Source organism: Hippocampus comes, unplaced genomic scaffold (genome assembly GCF_001891065.2).
Source record: "Hippocampus comes isolate QL1 unplaced genomic scaffold, H_comes_QL1_v1.1 scaffold174, whole genome shotgun sequence".
In the NCBI taxonomy this organism is placed as follows: domain Eukaryota; kingdom Metazoa; phylum Chordata; class Actinopteri; order Syngnathiformes; family Syngnathidae; genus Hippocampus; species Hippocampus comes.
Genome location: NW_017805983.1, coordinates 4,495,710 through 4,517,730, shown reverse-complemented (window position 1 = coordinate 4,517,730; position 22,021 = coordinate 4,495,710). Strand labels below are relative to the sequence as shown.

At 43.9% G+C, this 22,021-nt stretch overlaps 3 protein-coding genes across 12 annotated transcripts in view; all 3 read right to left on the bottom strand.

Annotated features, from left to right (window-relative positions):
• Positions 1-5,294, bottom strand: part of arhgef3l (Rho guanine nucleotide exchange factor (GEF) 3, like) — a 9,090-nt gene extending 3,796 nt beyond the window's left edge. The window contains exons 1-10 of one of the 6 annotated variants that reach the window (XM_019890968.1): positions 5,067-5,294; positions 4,833-4,887; positions 4,691-4,741; positions 3,659-3,718; positions 3,450-3,557; positions 3,219-3,377; positions 2,925-2,987; positions 1,465-1,561; positions 826-902; positions 435-692 (exon numbers count right to left, since the gene is read on the bottom strand). In XM_019890968.1, the coding sequence (XP_019746527.1) occupies positions 435-692; positions 826-902; positions 1,465-1,561; positions 2,925-2,987; positions 3,219-3,377; positions 3,450-3,557; positions 3,659-3,718; positions 4,691-4,741; positions 4,833-4,887; positions 5,067-5,104 (966 nt within the window). In that variant the 5' untranslated portion in view covers positions 5,105-5,294. The remainder of the gene's footprint in view (positions 1-434; positions 693-825; positions 903-1,464; positions 1,562-2,924; positions 2,988-3,218; positions 3,378-3,449; positions 3,558-3,658; positions 3,719-4,690; positions 4,742-4,832; positions 4,888-5,066) is intronic. The other 5 variants (XM_019890969.1, XM_019890971.1, XM_019890972.1 and 2 more) reach the window with 5 other exon arrangements.
• A 376-nt stretch (positions 5,295-5,670) lies between these two features.
• On the bottom strand, positions 5,671-18,815 carry uba1 (ubiquitin-like modifier activating enzyme 1). 3 transcript variants are annotated; one of them, XM_019890967.1, is made up of 26 exons: positions 18,597-18,815; positions 15,908-16,024; positions 15,769-15,827; positions 15,036-15,204; positions 14,439-14,573; positions 14,248-14,354; positions 14,083-14,173; positions 13,854-13,986; positions 13,671-13,768; positions 12,822-12,968; positions 12,432-12,608; positions 12,220-12,327; positions 12,062-12,142; positions 11,641-11,793; positions 11,402-11,567; positions 11,124-11,320; positions 10,971-11,035; positions 10,418-10,613; positions 9,799-9,873; positions 9,516-9,705; positions 9,361-9,446; positions 9,184-9,276; positions 8,893-9,084; positions 8,525-8,626; positions 8,339-8,439; positions 5,671-6,700 (listed from the first exon to the last, which is right to left on the bottom strand). In XM_019890967.1, exons 2-26 carry the CDS (start codon positions 16,022-16,024, stop codon positions 6,565-6,567), a joined length of 3,174 nt encoding a protein of 1,057 aa, XP_019746526.1. In that variant the 5' UTR covers positions 18,597-18,815; the 3' UTR covers positions 5,671-6,564. The 3 variants fall into 3 exon arrangements, with proteins under 3 accessions (XP_019746526.1, XP_019746525.1, XP_019746524.1); XM_019890966.1 differs by lacking the exon at positions 18,597-18,815 and adding an exon at positions 17,146-17,383; XM_019890965.1 differs by lacking the exon at positions 18,597-18,815 and adding an exon at positions 16,555-16,683.
• A 1,349-nt stretch (positions 18,816-20,164) lies between these two features.
• The window catches only part of camkvl (CaM kinase-like vesicle-associated, like), a 35,898-nt gene continuing 34,041 nt past the window's right edge, over positions 20,165-22,021 (bottom strand). For all 3 annotated transcript variants that reach the window (XM_019891691.1, XM_019891692.1, XM_019891693.1), the window contains one exon: positions 20,165-21,885. In XM_019891691.1, the coding sequence (XP_019747250.1) occupies positions 20,530-21,885 (1,356 nt within the window). In that variant the 3' untranslated portion in view covers positions 20,165-20,529. The remainder of the gene's footprint in view (positions 21,886-22,021) is intronic.

The following is a 22,021-nucleotide window of genomic DNA, read 5'->3' as shown; positions in this document are numbered from 1 at the left end:
CTGCTGAGCGTTAACAACTTCCGCTGACGTAGTCACGCGCCACCGTAGGTCAAAGCTTTATATGCTTTATTTTATTTTATTTTTAAAATCTTTCTTTGGGAAAATGAGACTGATAGGATGATTAGGGTGCAGTGTGCATTAACACAAAAAATATATATTGCTAACATGTACAAAGACACACAAATTTTTATTTATTTATTTTTTTCTCCTCTACACCTTTCGGATCTAATTGGGACGAGTCCTAGATCTACCGGTAGATCAGGATCGACGTAATGGGCACCCCTGCTTTACACCATCGGGGAATTATTTTTTTTAACATATTCATTGCAAATAATCAGCAACAACTTGAGGCCCTTGTATATTCTCGACACAAAAATGGCAAAACTATGCATACTGTCAGAGAGAGCAACCATGCAACCTGTTTAGTCACTCACTGCATCAGGCAATGTGAACTCATCGGGGTGCTCTGGAGGCGTGCACTTCTGAATCTCTTTCAGCAAAAGAGGGTATTTCACCAAACGGCTTCGGGGAAGATCCAGGAAGTTCCACAGGTCCAGTTTCCTGCTGAACGACGACTCCTGGCACAGACGCAAGAACTTTTCCACCGGTTTCTCGTTCTTCTTGTGGTCCAGCAGGGCTTTAGCTTCCACCTGGTTGCAGCAGTATGTCACATAGGCCTCCAGGCAAGGAAACTGCACAGTGCAAAAAGGAGAGGGCGGATGTTCAGGAGCAGAGACGTGGTTGTGGCTTTGAGAGGCTAGATGCGTCCAATACGTGTGTGTTTCTGTGAGTTGGGGAGGGTACAGTAGAAGAAAATATACCAACCCAATTCATCAGAGTGGGAGCCACTTCACCCACAGTTTTCTTGGACCCTCTCAGACTCTCCAGACGGCTCAGCAGATCTTGTTTGGAGGAAAACCAGGCCTCTTGCATTAGTAGTCATTATAATACCACAGTCTAAAATGCCAACAATAAAGATCTCCACAATATATGATAAAGATCCAATACATACATGGACACTGATACACACACACACACACACACGCACACACAATATGTATGAATCGCCCTTTACAGACACTGTCAAAGTCAGAGTGGTTGTGTTAAAATAATGTGTGTACTGGATGTATCAAATATATTTACATTCAGTACTGCAAGCATACAGAGACCTGTTTTGCATTGTGGTTAGTTCTTTTTTTTTTTTTTTTTTTTAGCAACATGAGCGCAAACAACCAGCAAGTTGCGTGCTTGCATCGACACTGGCCGGCCACAACATTAGGTACACTCTTAATCAGTCTCACGAGTGCTTTTGACTATTTTGCTTTTTTTTGTAGTTTGCTGTGGTGTAGACTTGATGCAACCCAAGTTTAAGACAATTTAAAATTTTGGATCAGATTTTAACAAGAAACATCAAATCTGTGATGACATCATCCTGATGCTAAATAACCAAGAGTGGAGGTTCACCTTCATGGAGAGGAATGAGAGAGTCCAGAGTGCCAAAAATCTGCCTGAGTTCATTCTCGGACATGATGTCCAGTTTCAGCATGGGCTCATAGTACACCTGGTGGGACCCACAGAATGATACCATAAGTACTTTTGAGAGATAAAATTGTAATTAACTCAAGAACAGAAAATTGTGAACAAAGACTTTTCTTTCTTTCTGACTGCTCTGGTCTCACCAGTGGTTCCATTACTCAGTCAGTTCAACGGAGAGTTTAAAAAATCCATCCGAAGAAGTAAGTTGCTTTTGGACGTTTTATTAAACTTCAGTGTAAAACTAACAAAAAAAATATTAGAAATTATAGGTACATGCAAGTACATAAAAGTACGCAACAGGCGAGTATAGCATTCTTTATCATATACGCAGGTACGTAAACTAGCGATGTTGACTGTGCTGCTTCAACAGAGAAAAAAATATACCTTTCGGGTATTAATGCACTTAATCAGAATAATACTCTCTTATTCTCTGTCGATGAAAACAGGTAAGTGTATAAAGTATATGCATGAAATCCGGTAATGGAGAAAATCATTATATCACCCATACTGAATTAGCAAATAAGCATCTATGCTTCCATCGCAATACACCAATATTGCGCTCAAAGCATACAGATGTGAACCTTTATTGCATGTTCATGGGCAGACAACAGGATTGGGAATTATGCTAATCAGACTGAACAACGTTCTGTTGGCCACGCATGTTATTTACTTCCTGGTAGGAGAACAGCCATGAGAGGGGTTTTTAAGTATCTGTGGCTGGTATCGGGAGCCTTCATGCTACTTGATACATTGAAATAAGGCCAGTATAACTGATACCTGGTTGTCGGTATGCGCCGGTTGATAAACTACTTTTATAATCTATTTTATATTTTAAATGGGGTGACATTTTATCAGTGATTCTCCAAGTGTGGTACTAATACCACTGGTGTTATGCATCCTGACTCTGGCGGGATGTGAAATAATCACTACTTATTCAATTCAGCTGTACTTAAATTAATAGTAATAATAATTTTTAAGAACTATAATATTAACATTTATTTTGGTACAATTTTTTTGAATTCACTCTCCGAAATTTAGAATTCAATCAATATCGAATTATTTGCAATACGTTTTAATTTAATCATCATTTCAGTACTATTTAAAAATATATGACTTATCTACATAAGTTTACAGTAGAATCAAGTAAACATCTCATTTTTGTGAGGAACACTTAGGCCTACTATGCTACTGTATTTTCATCTTGTCATTGTGGTGGTACTTTGTGTAAGACAATGCTATTCGATTTCTTTTGTGGATATATATATAGTTGATGAAGCAGGGGCACCACATCGGGTAGGACCTATGATGCCTGCCTAGAGATGTAAAAAAAATTTAAGCAAAGAAGCGAACATATATTATGCACTGGAGAAAGGATTGACGTTGTGTACCTTCTTAACAAGACTGAGGTCCTCAATGAGTTGTCGCTCCCCCTCAGTTAGCTCATAGATCACCTGCACAGGAGGCGAAGACACACATCTCACTTCACACACACTCACGCACACACTTGCATAACATGCGTGATGCACAGACGGGCCGACGTGAGCCCCCGCAGCTGACCGTTCAATAAAGGAAGTTGAGCCTGCTGTTCCAACTCACATCCTCTTTCGCAATTCTTCTTAGAGCCATCGATAACACAACATGTTCAGTTTTATTTAGCCTCTCTGAGCTCTCTCCTCACTCACCTCTTGACGTTTGATCTCCTTGGCAGTCAGGTTGTGACTTTCCACCGTGTCACTCCAGCACTGGCTGTTACGCCTCCGTGGAAACGACGAGCCCTTGTTGCGAGAGCGCAGGGGCGGCGTGGGCAAAGGCCGCGCTTCTGTACGAAAACTAATGGAGCGCTGCAATAACACGTGAATGAGCGCGTATATGTTCGACTGGACCGGTACACGAAGCGTGTTGCTGCACAGTACCGAAATGGATTGTCCGATGCGTTTGAGAGCAGGGGTCTTGACCGGGGTGATGACCCCTGTTAGGCTGTTTGACTTGACAACTGGTTTGACCCGTTTGTTGCTAGGCTCCTACGAGGGAAAATCAAGAATCCAAATTCGACTCGTGTGAGAAAGCAAAGCTTCATCAGGGTGGCTCAGTCGTCCAACTTTTACCGACATGGAAAATTCACCTCTGAGTCATTCAACATTTCAAACTCCTCTTGTTCCACCTCTGCCTCGTCGTCGTCGTCCTGGCAAATTCAGAAGGGGACAGATACAGTGGATCTAAAAAGTCTACATATCCCTGCCCAAATGCTAGGTTTTTGTGATTAAAAAAAACACAAATAACTATATCCTCTTATAATTGGAAACGTGGCTCTACTACCCACTAACTACCGACGTTCAAATTCATGATCAAGAGTCAGCACAAACCTGCTACCATTTAAAGCGCTTCATATACCCCAAACACATTTCGAATGTTCAAGTAGACTTTCCTGACATTTTTTTTTTTAGGTTTTGTGGAAACACTATCGGCTAATTACTAATTCACTACCATTGACAAGTATACCTGTACTTGTCTATTGTCTCTTTTCAACGGGGATAGGTGGGGGACGGTCTGATGCTACTCCTTTGTCAATTTCAAACTGAGAAACAATTTTATTTATCATTGCTCCATTTTAAATTTAAGATCGGAACCGTTTGTAAGTCCACTGAGAGAAACGGCTGGACTGAGACATGTACCGGTACACTATTACAGGTTTATTGTTTACATTCACTCTCAAAAATTGTTTTTTTTTTTTTCTTTAATTGAGGTTTACAGGTTTCAGATCACATGAATGGTGCAAGAAATTTCAAAACATTTACATTGGTCTTTTTTTTTTTTGCGCAACAGCCCGTTATTTGAAGAGGATTGTGTAGGCATTTGATAATCACAGTAAACAAAAAACAGAGCAAACTCTGCAGTCATGAGAGCTCAGGAAAGTGGAACGAGAAATGTTGCGTGGTGCGGCCTTCTCATTTCCTGTGTGAGTCTTTCAAAGAGGAAGAGTGTTGAAAGGGGACCGTGTGGAGTAAAATGCAAGGGGACGGCTTGCTTCTGTCGTAAATGCCGAAATCAAATGTATTTGAAATTGTTGGCAGCGAAAGAAAGCCATGATTTACAAAATAAAGACAAGGGAAAATCAGCAGTGTTCAAAAGCACTTGTTCTCAAGAGACAACTCACTTCTGAGATTCGGATCACAGGATCAGTGGTTGAGTCTTGTTTTCTCTTCTTCTAAAACAAGACAATGGTATGAGTTTAATATACATCTTGTTTTTAATGGGATGACACTTCTATATGATTGGTCCCCAATTGACACACTTACTCCAGCATGGTCACAAGTGGTTGTAGACTGACTCTCTCCTGCTCTTTGTGACCTCCAAAAAATATTTTCAAATTGAATTTTTTGGCGAAAACTTGAGAAACACAACTAAGCAAACGTACAAGCAAATAGTCATACAGTAGTCAATACCAGTATATATGGACACAAAGTTATAGGTTAATCCATTTAAGAAATATTTTAAACACTATACCAATGAGTAGCATCAATAAGTCATACCAGCTTGTCCTCGTTTCACAGCTCTCTTCCACTTCCATCTTCTGTCATTAAATCCTTGTCACAGATCCATGTCATCCCCCTGAAGCATTAATGCTGAAAACCTGCAAGGGTCCCTTGTTTTAGTGGTAGTGTGACACTGCAATACAGCAGAGAGCAGTGCAAACTCCTTCCACCTCGTTTGCTACGCTATCTTACCCACAACCACATCCTTGGGAGGCGAGCTAACTAACCTACTTGTATCTGACACACATTACTTGTATCTGACAAATGGATGAGTGAACTCAAGCTGCAATACTGTGTGAAGAGAAGAGGAAGTGAGATTGCATCTTATAAAGGCAAACTTGATTTAGTGCTAGTAATTACATGTCAAATGAACATAGCTTTCTAAAATCAATTGTACTGTATAAGCTGAAAAACAAGTAAACCCTTGCAAATATTTCAGTGTGGCAGGTTTTTTGCAGTCAGGTGAGGATTCTCTGGAATTGTCTGATCAATTTTATGAGCACACTGCAATTAAACTTTGATATGATCAGACCATTAACGCACAAATTTATGGTAACAACGTTCACTGCAAAATGAGGGTGGGAAAGAAATAAGTCACAAGTGGTGATTTGACATTTATTCACTATCAAGCTAAGTGCTCCCATATCAAGATACATTACCTTGCTTTTACACCGTAATGTCATTAAGATTTTACACTGTAGAGAGAAGAGTTTATCATCTACATGTTGTGTGAGCCCTAATTAGCCCAGAAAAAAATACAAAAGAAAAATAAAACAGGACATGAAATACAAAGAAATCTGATTCAATGTGCAAAAGCACTCAACACACTGCAACGAGTGCTAACTGAGGTGAGGTGCCTGAACTCCCCCCAGCTATGAATTCAACTTGACGGGGGGTTCACTTTTGTGTGCTGGGGGAGGCAATTGAGGCGCAATCTGATCTTCTGGCGGTCCCACAACCCCCCCAAAAAATAAATTATTGGTGCCATTGGAGAATTAGGGGACGTGGTAGTCAAATGGATAAAATTCTCACATGTATCATTTGGATGAATTATTTACTGAGGGTTTTTTTTAAATGCAACATGTAAAAAGAAGCCAACAGTCAAGTGACACGTAACGCAGTTCTGAGGAGCAACATCACCCAGGCTTCAACTGAGCCCTGAGGCTCTGCAAAGTATCAGGACTTCCGGTATATGTACAGGTTTCCTGCCGCCTGCAACAGCCGTGTCTCAAAGTACTGAACACAAGTGGATCCCTTACACGAGCTACCAGTGAGTCAGCTCAATGGGACTATGTACACCGAGGCACGGGTTCACACAAACCACAGGCCGAGAGGGAAGGAGAGAAAAAAAAAAAAAAAAGATCGATTTGTCCTATTGAGAAGACCTGAACCACCCCCTAGTGCCCCCGCCCGCAAAATGACCTCAACCCCTTATAATAAACATCATCTCCCTCCGGTAACACCCAACCTCCCTCAGGTGGGTCCAATGTGGAGCTCAGCGAATAGTGTATCTGACGTATGGCACTTCCACGTCTTCGTCCGACATGTCGTTGCAGCACAACTCGAACACCAGAGCTTTGACGTGTTTGCCCAACTTCTTCTTCGACACCTTGGTCACAATCTCAGTCATCCTACGGGACACAGATGAAAGGAACATTGTAGAACTTTAACTAGGGCTACAGCCATTAATTAGTTTAATAAAGTCAGAATATTTTCAGAATGGACTATTCTATCAATTATCCCATCGATTAATTACATAAATTGATTTGGCAATGTCACGAAAATGAACAAATGATGCATGTACTTATTTTTGTCTACTTGGGATCTCCACTCCCATGTAGTATCTGTATTGTTTTGAAATGTAGGGCTTGGCCTGGTGAGTGACATGCGTATCAAATGAGTGCAGTCTGGGCTAGCTGTTAACTGGCTAACCCATTAGCTGTCGGCATGTTGAACAAGTCAGCGTGAATTGTAGCCATCGGCAGCTTGTGTACGAATGTGCTTATTGCGCGTTTGTTTTGTTTCTGCTTGTTCTATAAAACGACTGAATTGCACCGGGGGCCATATCTGCGGTATTACATTACATTCTTGACTAGCAATGGGTGTGTGACTGTATCACAAACCCAATTCCAATGCAGGTGGGACGATGTGTTAAACAAATTCAAAACAGAACACAATGATTTGAAAATCACATTCAACCAATATTTAATTGAAGAAACAAGTTGAGTAACTAATAGGGATGTGACGAAATTCAAACTTTACAATGCGATATCACGATATGAACCTCTTGATGCGATAACTATAACAATTTAGTGCGGATATTTGTGATATAAAAAAAGCTCAATACTGTATAAAACTCATGATACTGTGGGGGAAAAAAGCTCATGCCGATGCACAAAATTGTGTTTTTGTATACAACAGTCTCGACCATGAAATAGCTGGTCTTAAATGTTATGATTTCCTATGGGATCCACAGCGCAAAGTATCATGATCTATTTAGTTTACAATGCTGTGTTCATCTGAAACGGGACGAAAACTAATGTTTGACGCAGATGTTGAAAAATATTTGCTGGTATGACTGGTTTATGGGAAGGATTATTGCTACAGTGTTTTTAGTTTTGTCCATGTGAGCAATAATCAGTAAATGTGTACTATCTTTTAATTGGCGAGAGAGAGAGAGAGAGAGAGAGAGAGAGAGAGAGAGAGAGAGAGAGAGAGAGAGAGAGAGGGCCTCTGTATAACACAAAATACAAATAAGCAATTGCATGTAAATGTCTCACCTATGCAATGCTATTTAGCTGAGGTCATAATTATACATATAGTCTAAATAGCACAGGTAACATTAATATGAATGTACAAAAACGACCTACAATCACTCATAACATTTATTGAGGCACTTGCTCATGTGCACACACGTCAATCAAGTCAATTTGTGGAGGAACCCAAATGTGTTACATTCCCCTTCATCTGGCGATTTGGTGGCCAAAATGTGTAATTCGAATGAAATGCCACTAATAAACCAGCCACTCGAGGGTGTTGAAACTGCACAAATGGAAAACAATCTGGCCCTTTGAACAGATGTGCTGATATTGTGGCAGTTTTATTATTGTGAGATCGCCGTTATCGCCACATCCTAGTCACTAATTTAAAATAAAATTCACTGAAGCCCCAATAAGTGAATTGCGATAGAACATGGAATGACTATTCGATTAATTGTTGCAGCCACCATTCTTCCTCACTCACTACATGACATGAGAGATTGTACTCACGGCAGCTCGAGTCTCTCTCTGAGTTTGGCAGCAGGCATGAAGAATGAGTAGAGCATGGACACTCCCTGAGAAAGCATGGTGATCTCCAACTTATGCTCGTTCTAAAAGTAAAAACCAAATTTAATTTCAGCACAACACAGCACGTTGAGAAACAAAGAGGGCTTGGTCAAGCAGATGAAACCATACTTTAAAGAAGTCCAGAAACTGCCGCAGTGTCATCTCCTCTCCACTGGGCTGCAAACCACTGACCTCGAACCGATCCCATAACGTCCACTCAATTTCATAGTACTGTAACAAAAAGGCCAAAATGGGACAATTAGTCATCACATTCAGCCTTGCAGCCAACGGTAGGTGAGCAAATTGTCTCCTCAGCACACACTGAAACCATCAGCGTGAGAAGTTCAGTAGAACGCACTTGCACCCCGACAGATGAACTGCATCTGCCTGATGCATCAGTATTAGCATGGCTGGATCATCATGGGAGCTAATCATTGGGGTCAATTTTCGATGTCAGCTACACGCGTATAAAGTAAAACTGCATGCCGCAACGGTACCTTGTGTCTGGGAGCAGCAATGGGGTCGGAGAAGGCAAAGAAGGGCAGCGACAGATTCATGAATCCGTTCTTAAATGACTCCAATTTTTTATGCCCTTGGACGATCTTGATGAGCTCGAGGCACACCAGACCCACCACAGCAGCTGTGGTAGTGGCAATGGCGGGAATGATTTTGCCAGCTATAAGTTTGCTCTGGATGGTGGGATAAGAAAAAGGACAACTGCACAATCAGATATACAGTCAACAAACTGAAAGTCGAGCTCTGATGTGTTCAAAGATGCAAGCACCCACATTGTGTCTGTCAGTTGGGGGGATATCGTAATTCTCAGCTCTCAGGTTGGATGCTGCTACGATGAAGTCCATGTGGAAGTTGGTATCATCATCCTATATTGATAGCAGCGCAAATCAGCAGGTTGTAAGACCAACTAAAAACATCACCTGGAGAAGAAATGACGACAGAAAGTGTACCTTTTCAAAGTCGATAGCGCAGAGTTTGAACTGAGAAGACTCAGGCGCAGGCAGCAGGACCTTCAGCTCCTCTAGTCTAGAGTCATCTGCTCAAGAAAAAGGACATTTTACTAAAACTGTAGACATTGTTAATTTTTGTAATCCTGCCTGCTTACCAACAGACGAATTGCTATTCTGTAGCTCCTGATCAGAGACGTGGATTTTCACCCCCGAACGTGGAGTGAAATTAGGCACCTTCACTTCCTGTGAGAGCTTGATCACAGCTGCACGATCAGTGCAGCTTTCTATGCCATACGTCTGGGCAAACAGGTTGGCTGCGGCCATTATGTAGTCTATGTGCAGGTCCTACAAGACAAAGTAACGCATCCATTTTTCCAGAACTGGACATGCTGCCCGAGAACAAAGCAGGATGAGGGGGTATAATAAATTCATCCTCACATTGCTAGTGCTGAATTCTAGAGGGTGAGGACACCTCTTTGGACCAGACCAGAAGGGGGCGCCAGAGCTGGTTAGCTGAAAGCAAGAAATGCATCATACATGAATATTGAATAACAAAAGAGTGATGCAAAAACACAACGCCTCAAGGTTTTTGTGCGACTGAGATGGCTCAAGGCCTCTTCACACCAAGTGGTGAGTTTAATTTTGCCATGGTAAAGACGGCAGGATTAGTAAACCCCAATATGGGTTGTGTTATACCTGCGTGGCATGTATGTGGGATGATGACTGCATTTTGTATCCCCTTTCCCCTTGTTGTGAGTCTTTGTTGACCAATCAATAGAGTAAAGCATGACTGTGTATGGCGGTTGGTACACGAAAAAAAAAAGGTTCTTGCATTTTCAGCAACCGATTGGTGGATACTTGGCTTAGTACTAAAACTTACTTCTAGACAGTAGAGCTTTCGACTCCACTAACATTTGTCCATGTGAAAAAAATATTCCCTGCCAACTTTCAAGGCAGACATTTTTGACTTTTTGTGTAATTGAATTAATTCTCAATTAAAATAAGTGCACTCAAGGCGAGAGAAAAATGCTCCGGTGACATACAATTAAATGAATACCTGATCTGGGGGGAAGTTGTGCAAGAGCTGGCGGATGTTGTTGCTGTACTGGCACTGCCAGTGGTTGCGTGCCCAGGCTACGCAGTCGGCAAAACTGCGGGGACAGTCTGTGACCAGACTCTTGTAAACAGCCTCCAGCAACTCGGCAGACTGACCTCCGGGAAGTTTCAGGGTGCGCTCCATGAACTTGGGATCACTGCAAGACAACCCAGTATGTCGACCAACACACATATTTCGTCACTATACCTCAAATTTACGATGCCATCATGATAAGGCTTTAGAGATCAGCTTGAAAAAGCTGTTTAAAAAAAAATCATGATGAGTTAAGTGAAAAATAATGTTTTTTAAACTGAGTAGGTACAGTTCTGTGGAAAAGTGGCTACAAATCTTAAAGACTAGTTATATACACAACAGGCTACTTGAGAAATTAAAACACAACCAACGACTTCTGTAGGAGAAGCTGCGTAAGATGAAAACAGAAAGGCTTGGGTGCAGCAGCAGACGAGTTCACCACAACGAAAGACAAAAGCAACCAGATTGGGGGCCGACTTACGAGAGATACTGCATGGCGTTCTCTGGTGGCTGCTTGAAAAGGCCCTCAAACTCATCGCGGGCCCACTAAGTAGAACAAGTCGAGACCACATCAATAAATCCGCTTGACGCAGTGTTTTCCCCTTAAGTGAAGCTAGTGCACACGTTTACTCACTTGCAGTGTGTGCTCAATGGCATTTGGGAAATTCTTGAGGGTACAGATGGGGATGGATTTCTCAGGTGGATCCTGGCTAGAGCTGTACGACTCCGTAAGGAAGGGGATCACAACCTGTACATTGCCTTTGGTACCCAGAGTGCCGGACTCCAATAAAGGTTTACGGTAGTACACACACCTCCGATCCATGTACAAACCTGCACAAAAATACAAAGAAAAAAAAAAAAGATTTAAACACTGCAAAGCAGGGTGGAAGGAAGACAACGATGGTTACTTACGAGCATCAACATTGTCCAGTGCATTGGCTACTCCATCAAGGCTCTCAAAGAAGTCATCGTCATAGACTCTCTCTGTGTCGGGGCCCACCCTGTTCTGGTGACCAGTGATCTTGATGGAGGGGTTCATCTGTTTAACTGCTGCTGCAGCTGTGTCACTTTTCATTTTCTGTTTACCACACAAAAACGCGAGCAAAGGAATTGTTTGTGATCTGACAGAACAGAGAAGAAGAGACACCTACGGTAACATCTGATTGTCTGAAGAGGAACTGTCTGTTGAGGTTAGACTTCTCGATGGTGTCCATATCAGTCACAATGACTTCGCCCTCGCCACCAGCCAGTCCAATCATGGCAAAGTTTTTTAAGAGCTCACAGCCAATCGCACCAGCTCCAACCTGCAAGTCAGGCAAGTAAGGCATTGCGCAACCAAAACAGAAGAACAAGTCAGACAAAAACATTCCTCCTGGTTATGTGTCCAATGAAATAAAAAAAAAATAAACAACAAGATAACATTTCGTACTTTTCACTTTGGGGCTGTAATCAGTATTTGGGGTCACCATGTGCTGAAATTTGTAGCTGCATTTGCTGTCACCAAATGTATCATTTCAATCTGCTTTAGTTACAGAAGGCCATTAATGGCAGTGGATGGAAGCACAGACTTACCAGGAAGTAGCGTTGCTTGGCAAGCAAATCCTGCAGCTTGGTGCCAAATACTGCAATCTGTCCATCGTACCGACTGTTCCTCTAGGAGGGGAAAAAAGCGTTTGTGAGCATCACGCTACATGCAGGATCCATATTGTGGGGGATGTGGTAACACCTACAGGGGCACATTCTTCCTCTGTGAGTACAACTCCCTCCTCTTCTGCCAGGCACTCCAATGCATCAAAATACAACCACTGAATAATGGGCATAAATTTTCCTGTGCACGCCTGCAACAAACAACACGCAGAAATCAATGAAAAAACATTTTGAAAAATGCAAATAATTGCCGTTCATGTATAGCTCAAACGTAAGCCGACAGCTCCCAAGTGACCTTCATAACTTCCTGTGCAGCCAGACCGCCAATGAAGGCGTTGACAGGGGCCAGGTCACCCGCACAGACATAGCACATCTTTTTGATGAGCGCCTCATCAAGCTGCTCTACTTTAGCTGATCCAGACTGAGCAGCGTTCAGCTCCTTGGCTAATGTCAACATCTCTTCACCATCAACCTGAAAGGAAAAGCCAGCAAAGTTAGTGCTGGACAGATCATAAACCCCCTCGCTCCCACCAGCGCAACACATACCCCCGCCCCCAACGTCCTCATTCACGAGCGCGCACGCACGCACAGACACACAGACACAGACACACAGACACACACACACACAAAATGTGCTACTGCCAATCAAGTCAAGTACAACTTTATTGTCAAATGTGCAGATTACCTGGTGCCATGGTGCAGGCAGGCGGTTGTTTTTCTTCTGGAAAGCGTGGATGGCCTGAAAGCCCACATGTAGTTGTCCAGGACGCTCAAACTTGCCAAAGTCTGTCATTATGAACTCTGGTTCAGCCATGGAGGAGGAAATGGATTTCTACAGCCCCAAGATCAACACAAGATGGCCATTTTACTCACAATTGCACTCATAATCAGTTTGACAGTACATAATCAGTTTGACAGTACTAATTTCTGGGTATGAGTTTCTTTTTTCAGATAAATGTTTGTCCTCAATACAGAGGAAAAATCTCTTAGATTGCTGACAGTTTTGTCTGTCACTTCAACCTTTGCCAGAGCTGTTGTCACTTCACCGTGTGACATGTCTAAATACAACTCTAATCGGGTCGGGAAACCATCAAAATAAACATCCCCGACCAAGTCTGCGCTCCAAGCCCCCCGCCGCTGCCATGTGTCAGAAACAAATTAAATCACAGGATGGGCCAAAGGAAGCTATAGAGATATGGAGGCGTGGAGATGGCACAATTAACAGCAAAAATGGGCTTACTTGAGCCCAAACACCTATGACACATTCGTCAATGGTGGCATGGGGTTGCAGCACAGGTTGGGGATTCTGACAAAGGCTGAAGTGACAGTTGAAAGTGTCAGCCAAAGTAAGAGATGTTTCTCCTCAGGAGAAATAAACACATTTGTCTGAAGAAAAGAAACTTCACATTTTAAAAAGACATGACGAACACCACAGCACTCGTTGCAACTTCGAGTTCAGCTACTTAAATATGAACATTATGAAGCAAGTTAGTCAACAATGGAAATGGCCAATGTGAATTTATGATCAACTTACAAAAGTGAATTTCTTGGGCATCTTGACCTGGGAAACAATTCCTCCTCTGACATAATCTGTAAATCCTGCTGTGTCACAAATGCTGAAGGTGTAGGGACCTGGACATTGACAGACAACGTCAGTCAAGTGATGTTCATCGTAAGACCAACTATGATTTCAATCGTGGAAACAAAGAGGTCTTACCCAGAACTCTGATCTCGACAGGCTGACAGCCATTTAGCTCAGTCATTCCCTGAACCTCTGAGAATGTTACAAAGTCTCCGCTCTCAAAACCATGACGGGCCTCGTCCAGGCAAGTCACAACACCTGGATTGTCCTGGAGAAGAAAATCATTTTTGTCATCGATTCAAACAGTGATGTTATTCTTGAAATGTAAAGGTGTTTGCTAAAAAAACAAGTTGACAGAGCTAACCTTGGTGATCATGGAAATCATGGCACTCAGCGGTTGTTCTCCATTAGTGTCATGCACAATCATCTCCTCACCAAAGTCGCAAAAAAGCTGGCTACAAAAGAATTGAGGTGTCAGAAAGCATCAGACACATCGTGGAGGTGAAACAAAGGATATTCGGGATCTCACCCAAACAGGCCGCGAGTGTCTGCAATGATGATCTTGATGCCTTTGCTGTGGCAGAACTCTCCCACTTTTTGCTGCTCATCAAGGGTGGAGTTGGTCAGCACAACAACCTGGGTTACAGAAAGTTCAACATTAAAAAGTGCTTATTTTTCCGCATCAAAGTTCTTCACTGAGTTTCCCAAAATGGCTTATACCTGGAATTTAGTCAGGAAGTCTTCTGTGAGCGCACCTGTATATGCCGCCACAGGGACATAGTTGTTGAGTTCAGCCAGACGGGACTGACTAACTTCTGCTCTGTTTTTCCCCAGATCCTCCTCTCGAATGTAAAACTAAATACAAAACAAAGAAATCATAAATGACAGAAAACATCTAAACATGCACTCTCTTCTCAATGATGGTGGATACTGGCATAATCAATCAACCATAAAAAATCATTTAAAATAAAAACACTGCTCTCAGGCCTCAACTTGAACTAAGTGGACACTCATGATTCAACGGAAAGCTCCCTTTTAACAATGGCCTAAAACTGTCCCGAGCTCGACTATGATTACGATTCGACCGGAGGCCACCCACTGATAAATTTGGGTCAGTCTTTCACAGTAATTGAGGGGCGGATTTAAAGTAGCACATCATTTGGAGTGAAAGCAATCCAAAGCCTGTTGCTGCAATAAACTAAAAGAAAAATGTACAAAGGAAAAAAATGAAATTTTGATTCACACTTGAAAAATAATCACCTCAAGTGCTACTCATTACTCGTTAAAAGGTGACACTCCATGCACGTGTCTGCTCACCTGAGAAGAGAGGTCTCTCCATTCTGCGACCCCTTCATCATGTACGGTGACACTTCGAACCCCCCCTAAAATCACATTCTTGGCAATCTCCACTCCAAGACCTCTCATACCGGAGATGAGCACATTGGAGTTTTGCATGCGCTTCATTGCAGCATGGCCCAAAACATACCTGAGAAGGAATAGGTAGGCAAATGTCATTAAGTGCGGCGAGTGTCCTCATCAGAATCACCGAGTCACATGAACATGTCACAGAATGATAAAACTCTGACATCTTATTTATTAGGTAGCGAAACATTTGCACACATACCAGTACGATGATAAGTCTCTTAAAACGTTCGCCTCACTTTATATGAAATGTCAACTGACATATTCCCCTTTCAGAAAGTCAAAAGAGTTAAACACTCGCCAGCTTGCTCACTGAACGTTGCGAAGTGAAGGTCATTAAATGCTTACAGTCAAAATGTACCACGCTCTCAGCAAGCTCAGACTTTGCTGTTTGCATGTCCATTGTCTGCTTGTTGTTTAATTTTAGAAAAATGTTGGCGGGTATATGAGTTTGACAATTACCGGTATGCATTTCAAGCAGCAGAGCATTTACTTAACACAAGGAATACAAAAACGATCAAGCTTTCCTTTGGTGAAATGAGGACGTCCCTCAGGCAGTTGAAGATTATACTGACTCAGGTAAAATAAGCATAACTATTCTACTCTGAAAGAGAGAAAGAAGACTTACAGTTGTCTGGAGTACAGGCCTTCATCAATCTCAGCGTCATTGCCGTTCTTAGCCATGCCCTGCCCAGGCAGTACCAGATAGGACAGTGAAAATACTGAACTGTTAATTGTTGACGAGCATTTGCAGCAAGTGTGCTTACGTTGGCAGGTGTGTGGGACAGATCAGTTCTGACAGAGTTTGAGGAGGAGCAGTGGGATCCCGTCTTCGTCTCTGTTCCTGACAAGCGACGTTTCTTGGACAGCGGCGAGCTGGACATCTACAGGTCAGTGGAAACTGAATTTAGATCTTCAAGGCAGGACAATCAGCACAGAATAAATGGCAACTACATGACAGACAAGGTGGACCCATCTAAATGGGATAGAATCCTAGTCAATTTGGTAAGAAGGGATTTGTCATCCGGAGAGCAGCTGGGCTGGCTTTGAGCCAACAACAAATCTGCTAGACAACACAGCGAACCCAGGAAGAGCTATGAATAGCAGCATTATGTGCTGCTCTCAAACAGGCACAGGTCTCCCTTGTTGGTAGCGCTCTATTGTGTTCGACACCTGGATTTGGACAAGGAACCGTTTGAACAAAAAACGCTGAATCATTCAACTTGACCGCGGTTAAGGCTTGACAATGACTGGCAGGTGTGGCCACAAGAATGTACCATTCACAAACCGAAAGGTCGCGTCACTTCAGGCGAGTGACCAGTTAAAACACGCCCCAGTCGGCGAGGCGACAAATAGGCCGCAGGGTCTCGGAATCATCCCTACCATGTAACGAACGCCATCAGTGTCGGTTTACCGTGAAAAGCAGTTTCTGGAACCCTCGAACGATCCGGAAAAGCAGCAGCCAGTTGGCGTACAGGAAAAAATTCACAGTTCGGCTGAGCATAACAGTGGATGTCGGGTGAAAATGAAAGTGTTCCCGCACGGTCCACGACTACACGGCTCCCTGACGCTTGGCTCATTTGCCCAACGCGATAAAAGCTAGCGAGGAAGCCACTTCAAAGGCTTTAATACAACGCCCCAGAAAGCGCGTCAGGTCTTCGTGAAGGCCAGCGAGAAGCGGCCGGCTGCGTGCCACTAATCGGTTAAGTCCTTAGGCGAGCGGACCGGGTGGCAACATGAATAAGTTAGGAGGCAAAGCCCAACGCTATTAGCACGACAGTCTAGGCCGATATAGGCCTCGGTTTGGTCGCTCGGCCACCATTCACAACCTTACCGGCTCGCTAACCAACGACCAGCAAGCGCGGATCTTCCCGGAAGCTTCCTGATTACATCTCGGGCAGCCGATTTGGCTGTATGCTATAAAGGTAGAGGACTTACAACATGAGCACGACCGGTTTGCGCTAACTTGGCTCCACTCGCGTCCCATTGATTTCTCCTTTCTTACCAATAATCCTTCCCGGGGCCTTTCCGATGCGAACCCGCGCCCCTTCCGTTGCGTTCAGATGTCAGCGGTTGGATATTTGTCGACGGACGGAAAAAAGAGGGGAGGAAGCTTGGTAAAATGGTCGGCCTGCTCGCGCTATATTGTCGAGTCACTATGTGGTTGCAACGCGAAAGCTCCCCTCTGCAATAGCTGTTGGCTGGCTGGCTTTACGACTGCAGACGGGAACAAAACCAAAATGGCAGATGGGGAGAAGGGGCGGGGGAGGCGTGACGCGCGGCCCGAAATATTCCACAGGAAAGGTTGGCTCGGGCCACGCTGCTCAGCACGCAGACGTGCCATTGGCTGCGCGCACTCACTGGCCCCGCCTCTCGTGACACGGACGCATGGTAAGTAGTACTTGCACGTACTGTATAGTACAATTAAATGCAGCCTCTACTAGTCAAGCCACTCACGGTCAAGTATCCCCCCCAAGGGGTTGATAATTAGCAATTGAGTAAAGTGAAGAGAAGTCGAGCCTTAAATTCACACCATCGTTGTTTTCGGCAAATTACCTCAATGTGGACAATTATTTTAAAAAAACAAATTTGTCCCTATGTGCTGCTACAGTGTCTGCATATTTAATCCGATGACAAAAACTTGCAACAGTTTCAAGCAAATTGTGCACATCGAGTGTGTGCCACAAAAAATGTCTTAGCGATGCTGAGCCTTCTGAGCCATCGGCCAAATAGAGGTTAAGGGTGAGGAGTGTTCATATCTGAAGAAGAAGGGTATTGGGGGAGGGGGTGCCTGCCTGCTGAATCACAAAGGCTCACGAACGCGTGGGCCGCACATTCTTGGGTACACATGTCGACGCGGGTGTCACTCGCAACATGATTTTAAAATAATTTGGAGGATGCCGTCGCAGTGCTAAAAAATCTTAGTCAAATGTCACACAGGCAGCATAACTTGGCAAGCTCGAGAAGATGCTCAGCATTCAATGGCCGGTAACGTCGATCGCATTTCGAGTCACGTCGTAGCGTGCTAATCTAACGTTTGCCTCGCAATCGAAGCCATCCCCATGAAATAGTTCCAGCAGATTGCGGCCAACGTTGCTCGATGCAAATGGCAATGAGGATATGCGTAACTTTTAGCACATCTGAATGTGCTCAGCGAAGTGTTTCCCAGCTACACTTAAGATACCAAAGAATAAATAACACCAGGGAAGGTCCAATTGCTAATTAAACACACTTGATAGTGATTATGATGGAGTGGAGAAGTGAACTAGTGCGGCGATCTACCAATAAACCGACTGCGTAGTTGTTAGCGTGTGTGCACCCAGCTAGCTTTCGAGCTATCTAGCCACCCACAGTGACTTTTTCCATCTCGTGCCGCTATCCTCGTTAGCTTGTTGCTAAAATTAGCTAGCTCGGGCTAGCACTGACGAGAGGCTTACACAAATGTGCACAACTTACCACATCCGATATTGCTCTGCCTGGTCTGTAGTATTAAAAAAAAAACGGTCTGTAGAAAAGAAAACGTCCGAACAAACCGCGTGACAATTAAACGGCGCTGTTGGGGGCAGTGAGGAAAGTATGTCACAGTAGCGGGCTAAGGGCTCTGCGTGAGTTTTTCCGCTGTACGACTGGCCGCCCGACGCTGGCTTGTTCAAGCGTTCCCCCCCTCACTATTTCAGTAGAAAAGCAAAGCAAAGCAGCAACATGTGCACGTTACGGACGCAACCATCTTACCCTTTCAGAAGCGTTAATGAAACACTTTTGTATGATTTATTTCAAGATTGACATTCGATCATCGTGTATGTTCACTATAAAGGATCATTTTAAATTGATCGAGTTGGGTACTTGACGATAACTGTATCGTAATTGCATTGTTTACCACCATGAATATTTATCCACCCGTGCCCTCAAAATGGTGGTCTAATCCAAAAAGCGCGCAAAGCCTTATGGGATACGTAGGCTCGCTGAGAGTCTGGGTGATGTTGATTTTCTCTGCTGTGCAGTCACTTTCGGTCATTGTACACAGTATTTGGATTTATTTGTCGCCTCCCAATCAAAACACCAAATAAAATCGGTAAAGATGATACTACATTTTATTTTTCTTGAAAGGCTTACAGACACAATATATTTTACGATGGGGTAGACGGACACCACAGAAGAGCACATAACATGGTAACATAGAGCCAAAAAAGCCTGAATAAAATGTACATCACTTTTACATTTGTGATAGTAAAATAAGTTGATCTCTTTCTGTCCAACATATAATCAAGATTTTTGGATAACTTTGACAGGGTGTTTTCAAGGGATCAAGGTGTATTTAGAACAAATCTCTATTGCAGTGAAAAGGTTTCATCAGTCTAGTTGGCTGCAAATTTGATCTGCATCTCAAACGGAGTGATACCATTAAAAATGACGAAATTAGGACTGGCAGTGCTTGATTAATTACGTTAAAAGGTGTTTGGACATGAGTAAGATTACAACACACAGCATAACAAGAGTTGGAAAGCCAGTTACAGTAAATGTATTTACATTTTTGCAGGACATCATTCAAATTGTGGTTTGTCATTTCTGTTTTTGTACTTTTCTTCCCATGCTGTGCATTTTCATCAACCTACTTAAAGCGCATTGATTCCAGAATGATGATGTTGTTTAGTGAGCATATAATGCACACATACATATATCCATCCATCTATTTCCGCTTATCCTCACAAGGGTCGCGGGGCGTGGTGGAGCCTATCCCAGCTGTCTTCGGGCAGTAGGTGGGGTACACCCTGAAGTGGTTGCCAGCCAATTGCAGGGCACACATAGACGAACAACTATCCGCACTCAGACTCACACCTAGGGATGATTTAGAGTGTTCCATTAACCTGTCACACGTTTTCGGAATGTGGGAGGAAACCGGAGTACCCGGAGAAAACCCACACAGGCACGGGGAGAACATGCAAACTCCACACAGGAAGGCAGACGCGCTCACCAGTTAACCATCAATCTGCTCGCACGCGTGTGCGTGTGCGTGCGCGCGCGCACACACACACACACACACACACACACACACACACACACACACACACACACAGATCATGCTCTTTACAGCTTCCCTTGTCTATTACTTTTTACTCAACAATAAGACGTTGGTGCTAAACGTACATCAAGAAGTCATCTTGTGGCCACACCAAACAATACAACATCTTTGAAGGGATGATGTGGATGTGCTGTTTTAGTGTGGCAGAATAACGATAAATCCTGATCTACAAGAGAGAAAAAGATTATCCATCCAATCCATTTTCAGGACTCCGATCTGGACTGGTCACTTGCCAATCATGTGAAAATACAATGATTCGTAGCCAATTCCAGTCTGTGACATGTTTTGGATTTGATCATTCCACCTATTTTATAACCCTCTGGCCATCCCAGCTCTGGAGGAAAGTCCAGAACATTCAGTCCCACTCTGTCCACACTCTTGTTCTCCTGCAGCTTGGACTGAGGCTTGAGAAGGTGGGGAGGGTGGAGGATAGGAAGCAGGAGGGATAGCAAGGCGAGGGAGAGACGGCAGCGCGGGCCTGGGAGAGGTGGGAAGAGGCGGCGGTGTGGCCAAGGTTTCCGAAGAGGTGTGATGTGAGGTGCGGGCCCGAGCGGTGGCAGGCGAGGTGTGTGTGCTGCGGATGCGTAGTGGTTCAGGAGGGCAGTCGCTGATTTGCTCCAACAACGAGGGCATGTCTCCTTCAATCTTCTCCAGCACTGCCACCATTTGCTTCTCAATCTGTTCAATCACGCTGTCCATTTGCCAGTCGCTTGTGGTACTGCTGCTCACTGTTCCGTGATGTAACCCAGTCCCATACATCCCCACACTTCTTCCACTTGCATACAAGGTGCTATATGGACTCCCATAGGGCCCTGCCATCCCCATACCTACGGTCCCAATGTCTCTATTGTACGGTGTGGCGTGCCGGCCCAAACTAGCAGAGCTGCCAATTGCGTAGCAACCGTGGCCTGCTGCAGGACTTTCTCTGGCAATATTAAACTCCGCACTATATCGGTCTGTTTTCTTGGCGTCCCTGTCCCTCCTCAACATGGGACTTGCTTCACCCCTTAAACGAACACCTTGACCCACATCTGCCCCAGCTCCCGGCACAATTGCCGTAGTGGCTGATGTTCCCACTGAACTCTCTGCCACCGCCTCTGGCAGTTGTGTCTGACACCAGCTGCTGTCATTTCCACCCTTCTGTGTGGCGTTAGCCGAGGCTGTGGGTGGAAGGCCATGAAGTGTTGCAGTCATTTTACGCTTGCTGCTGGGATCAGGAGAGGTGCATATCAGTTTCTTGTCAAGATGAGGCCCTAAATTATTGTCTGTCAGGCTGGTGTGTTCCGTGGTTGTTGTGGGTGTTATTTTAGATGCTATGTTTTCATCCAAATTGGCGGCTGTTTTCTTGCTTTGACCATCCTGCACTTTCTTTGTTATCTTATCACAGGATGGGGATGCTCCAACTTCAAGATGCACCTCTACCGCCTGCTGTTTTTTAACTTCCTGTAGGTCCGGTGGCCTATTTTCAACCATAACCTCTAAAGGCACACCACTTGTTATCCCCTCGCTCTGTGTGATCCTGCCACCCTCCTCATCACTTGTAAACTCGGACAGCCCTCCTTTTACTTCCCCTGCATCTTCCCCACGCTGCACCTCAGCTGAACTGTCAATAACTGACTCAGAGTTCTTCAGACGTTGCATAAAGGTGGTGACACGGATCGCTTTCTGCAAGACAGGGATTAAAAAAAAAGAAAAAAAAAGAATAGAACAGAAGTGTTACTTACATACAGTATGGGTCCATTAATTCCTCTGTCCCTACAATACATTCAAGCGTTGGTGCAATTCTTATTGGTATTATTAG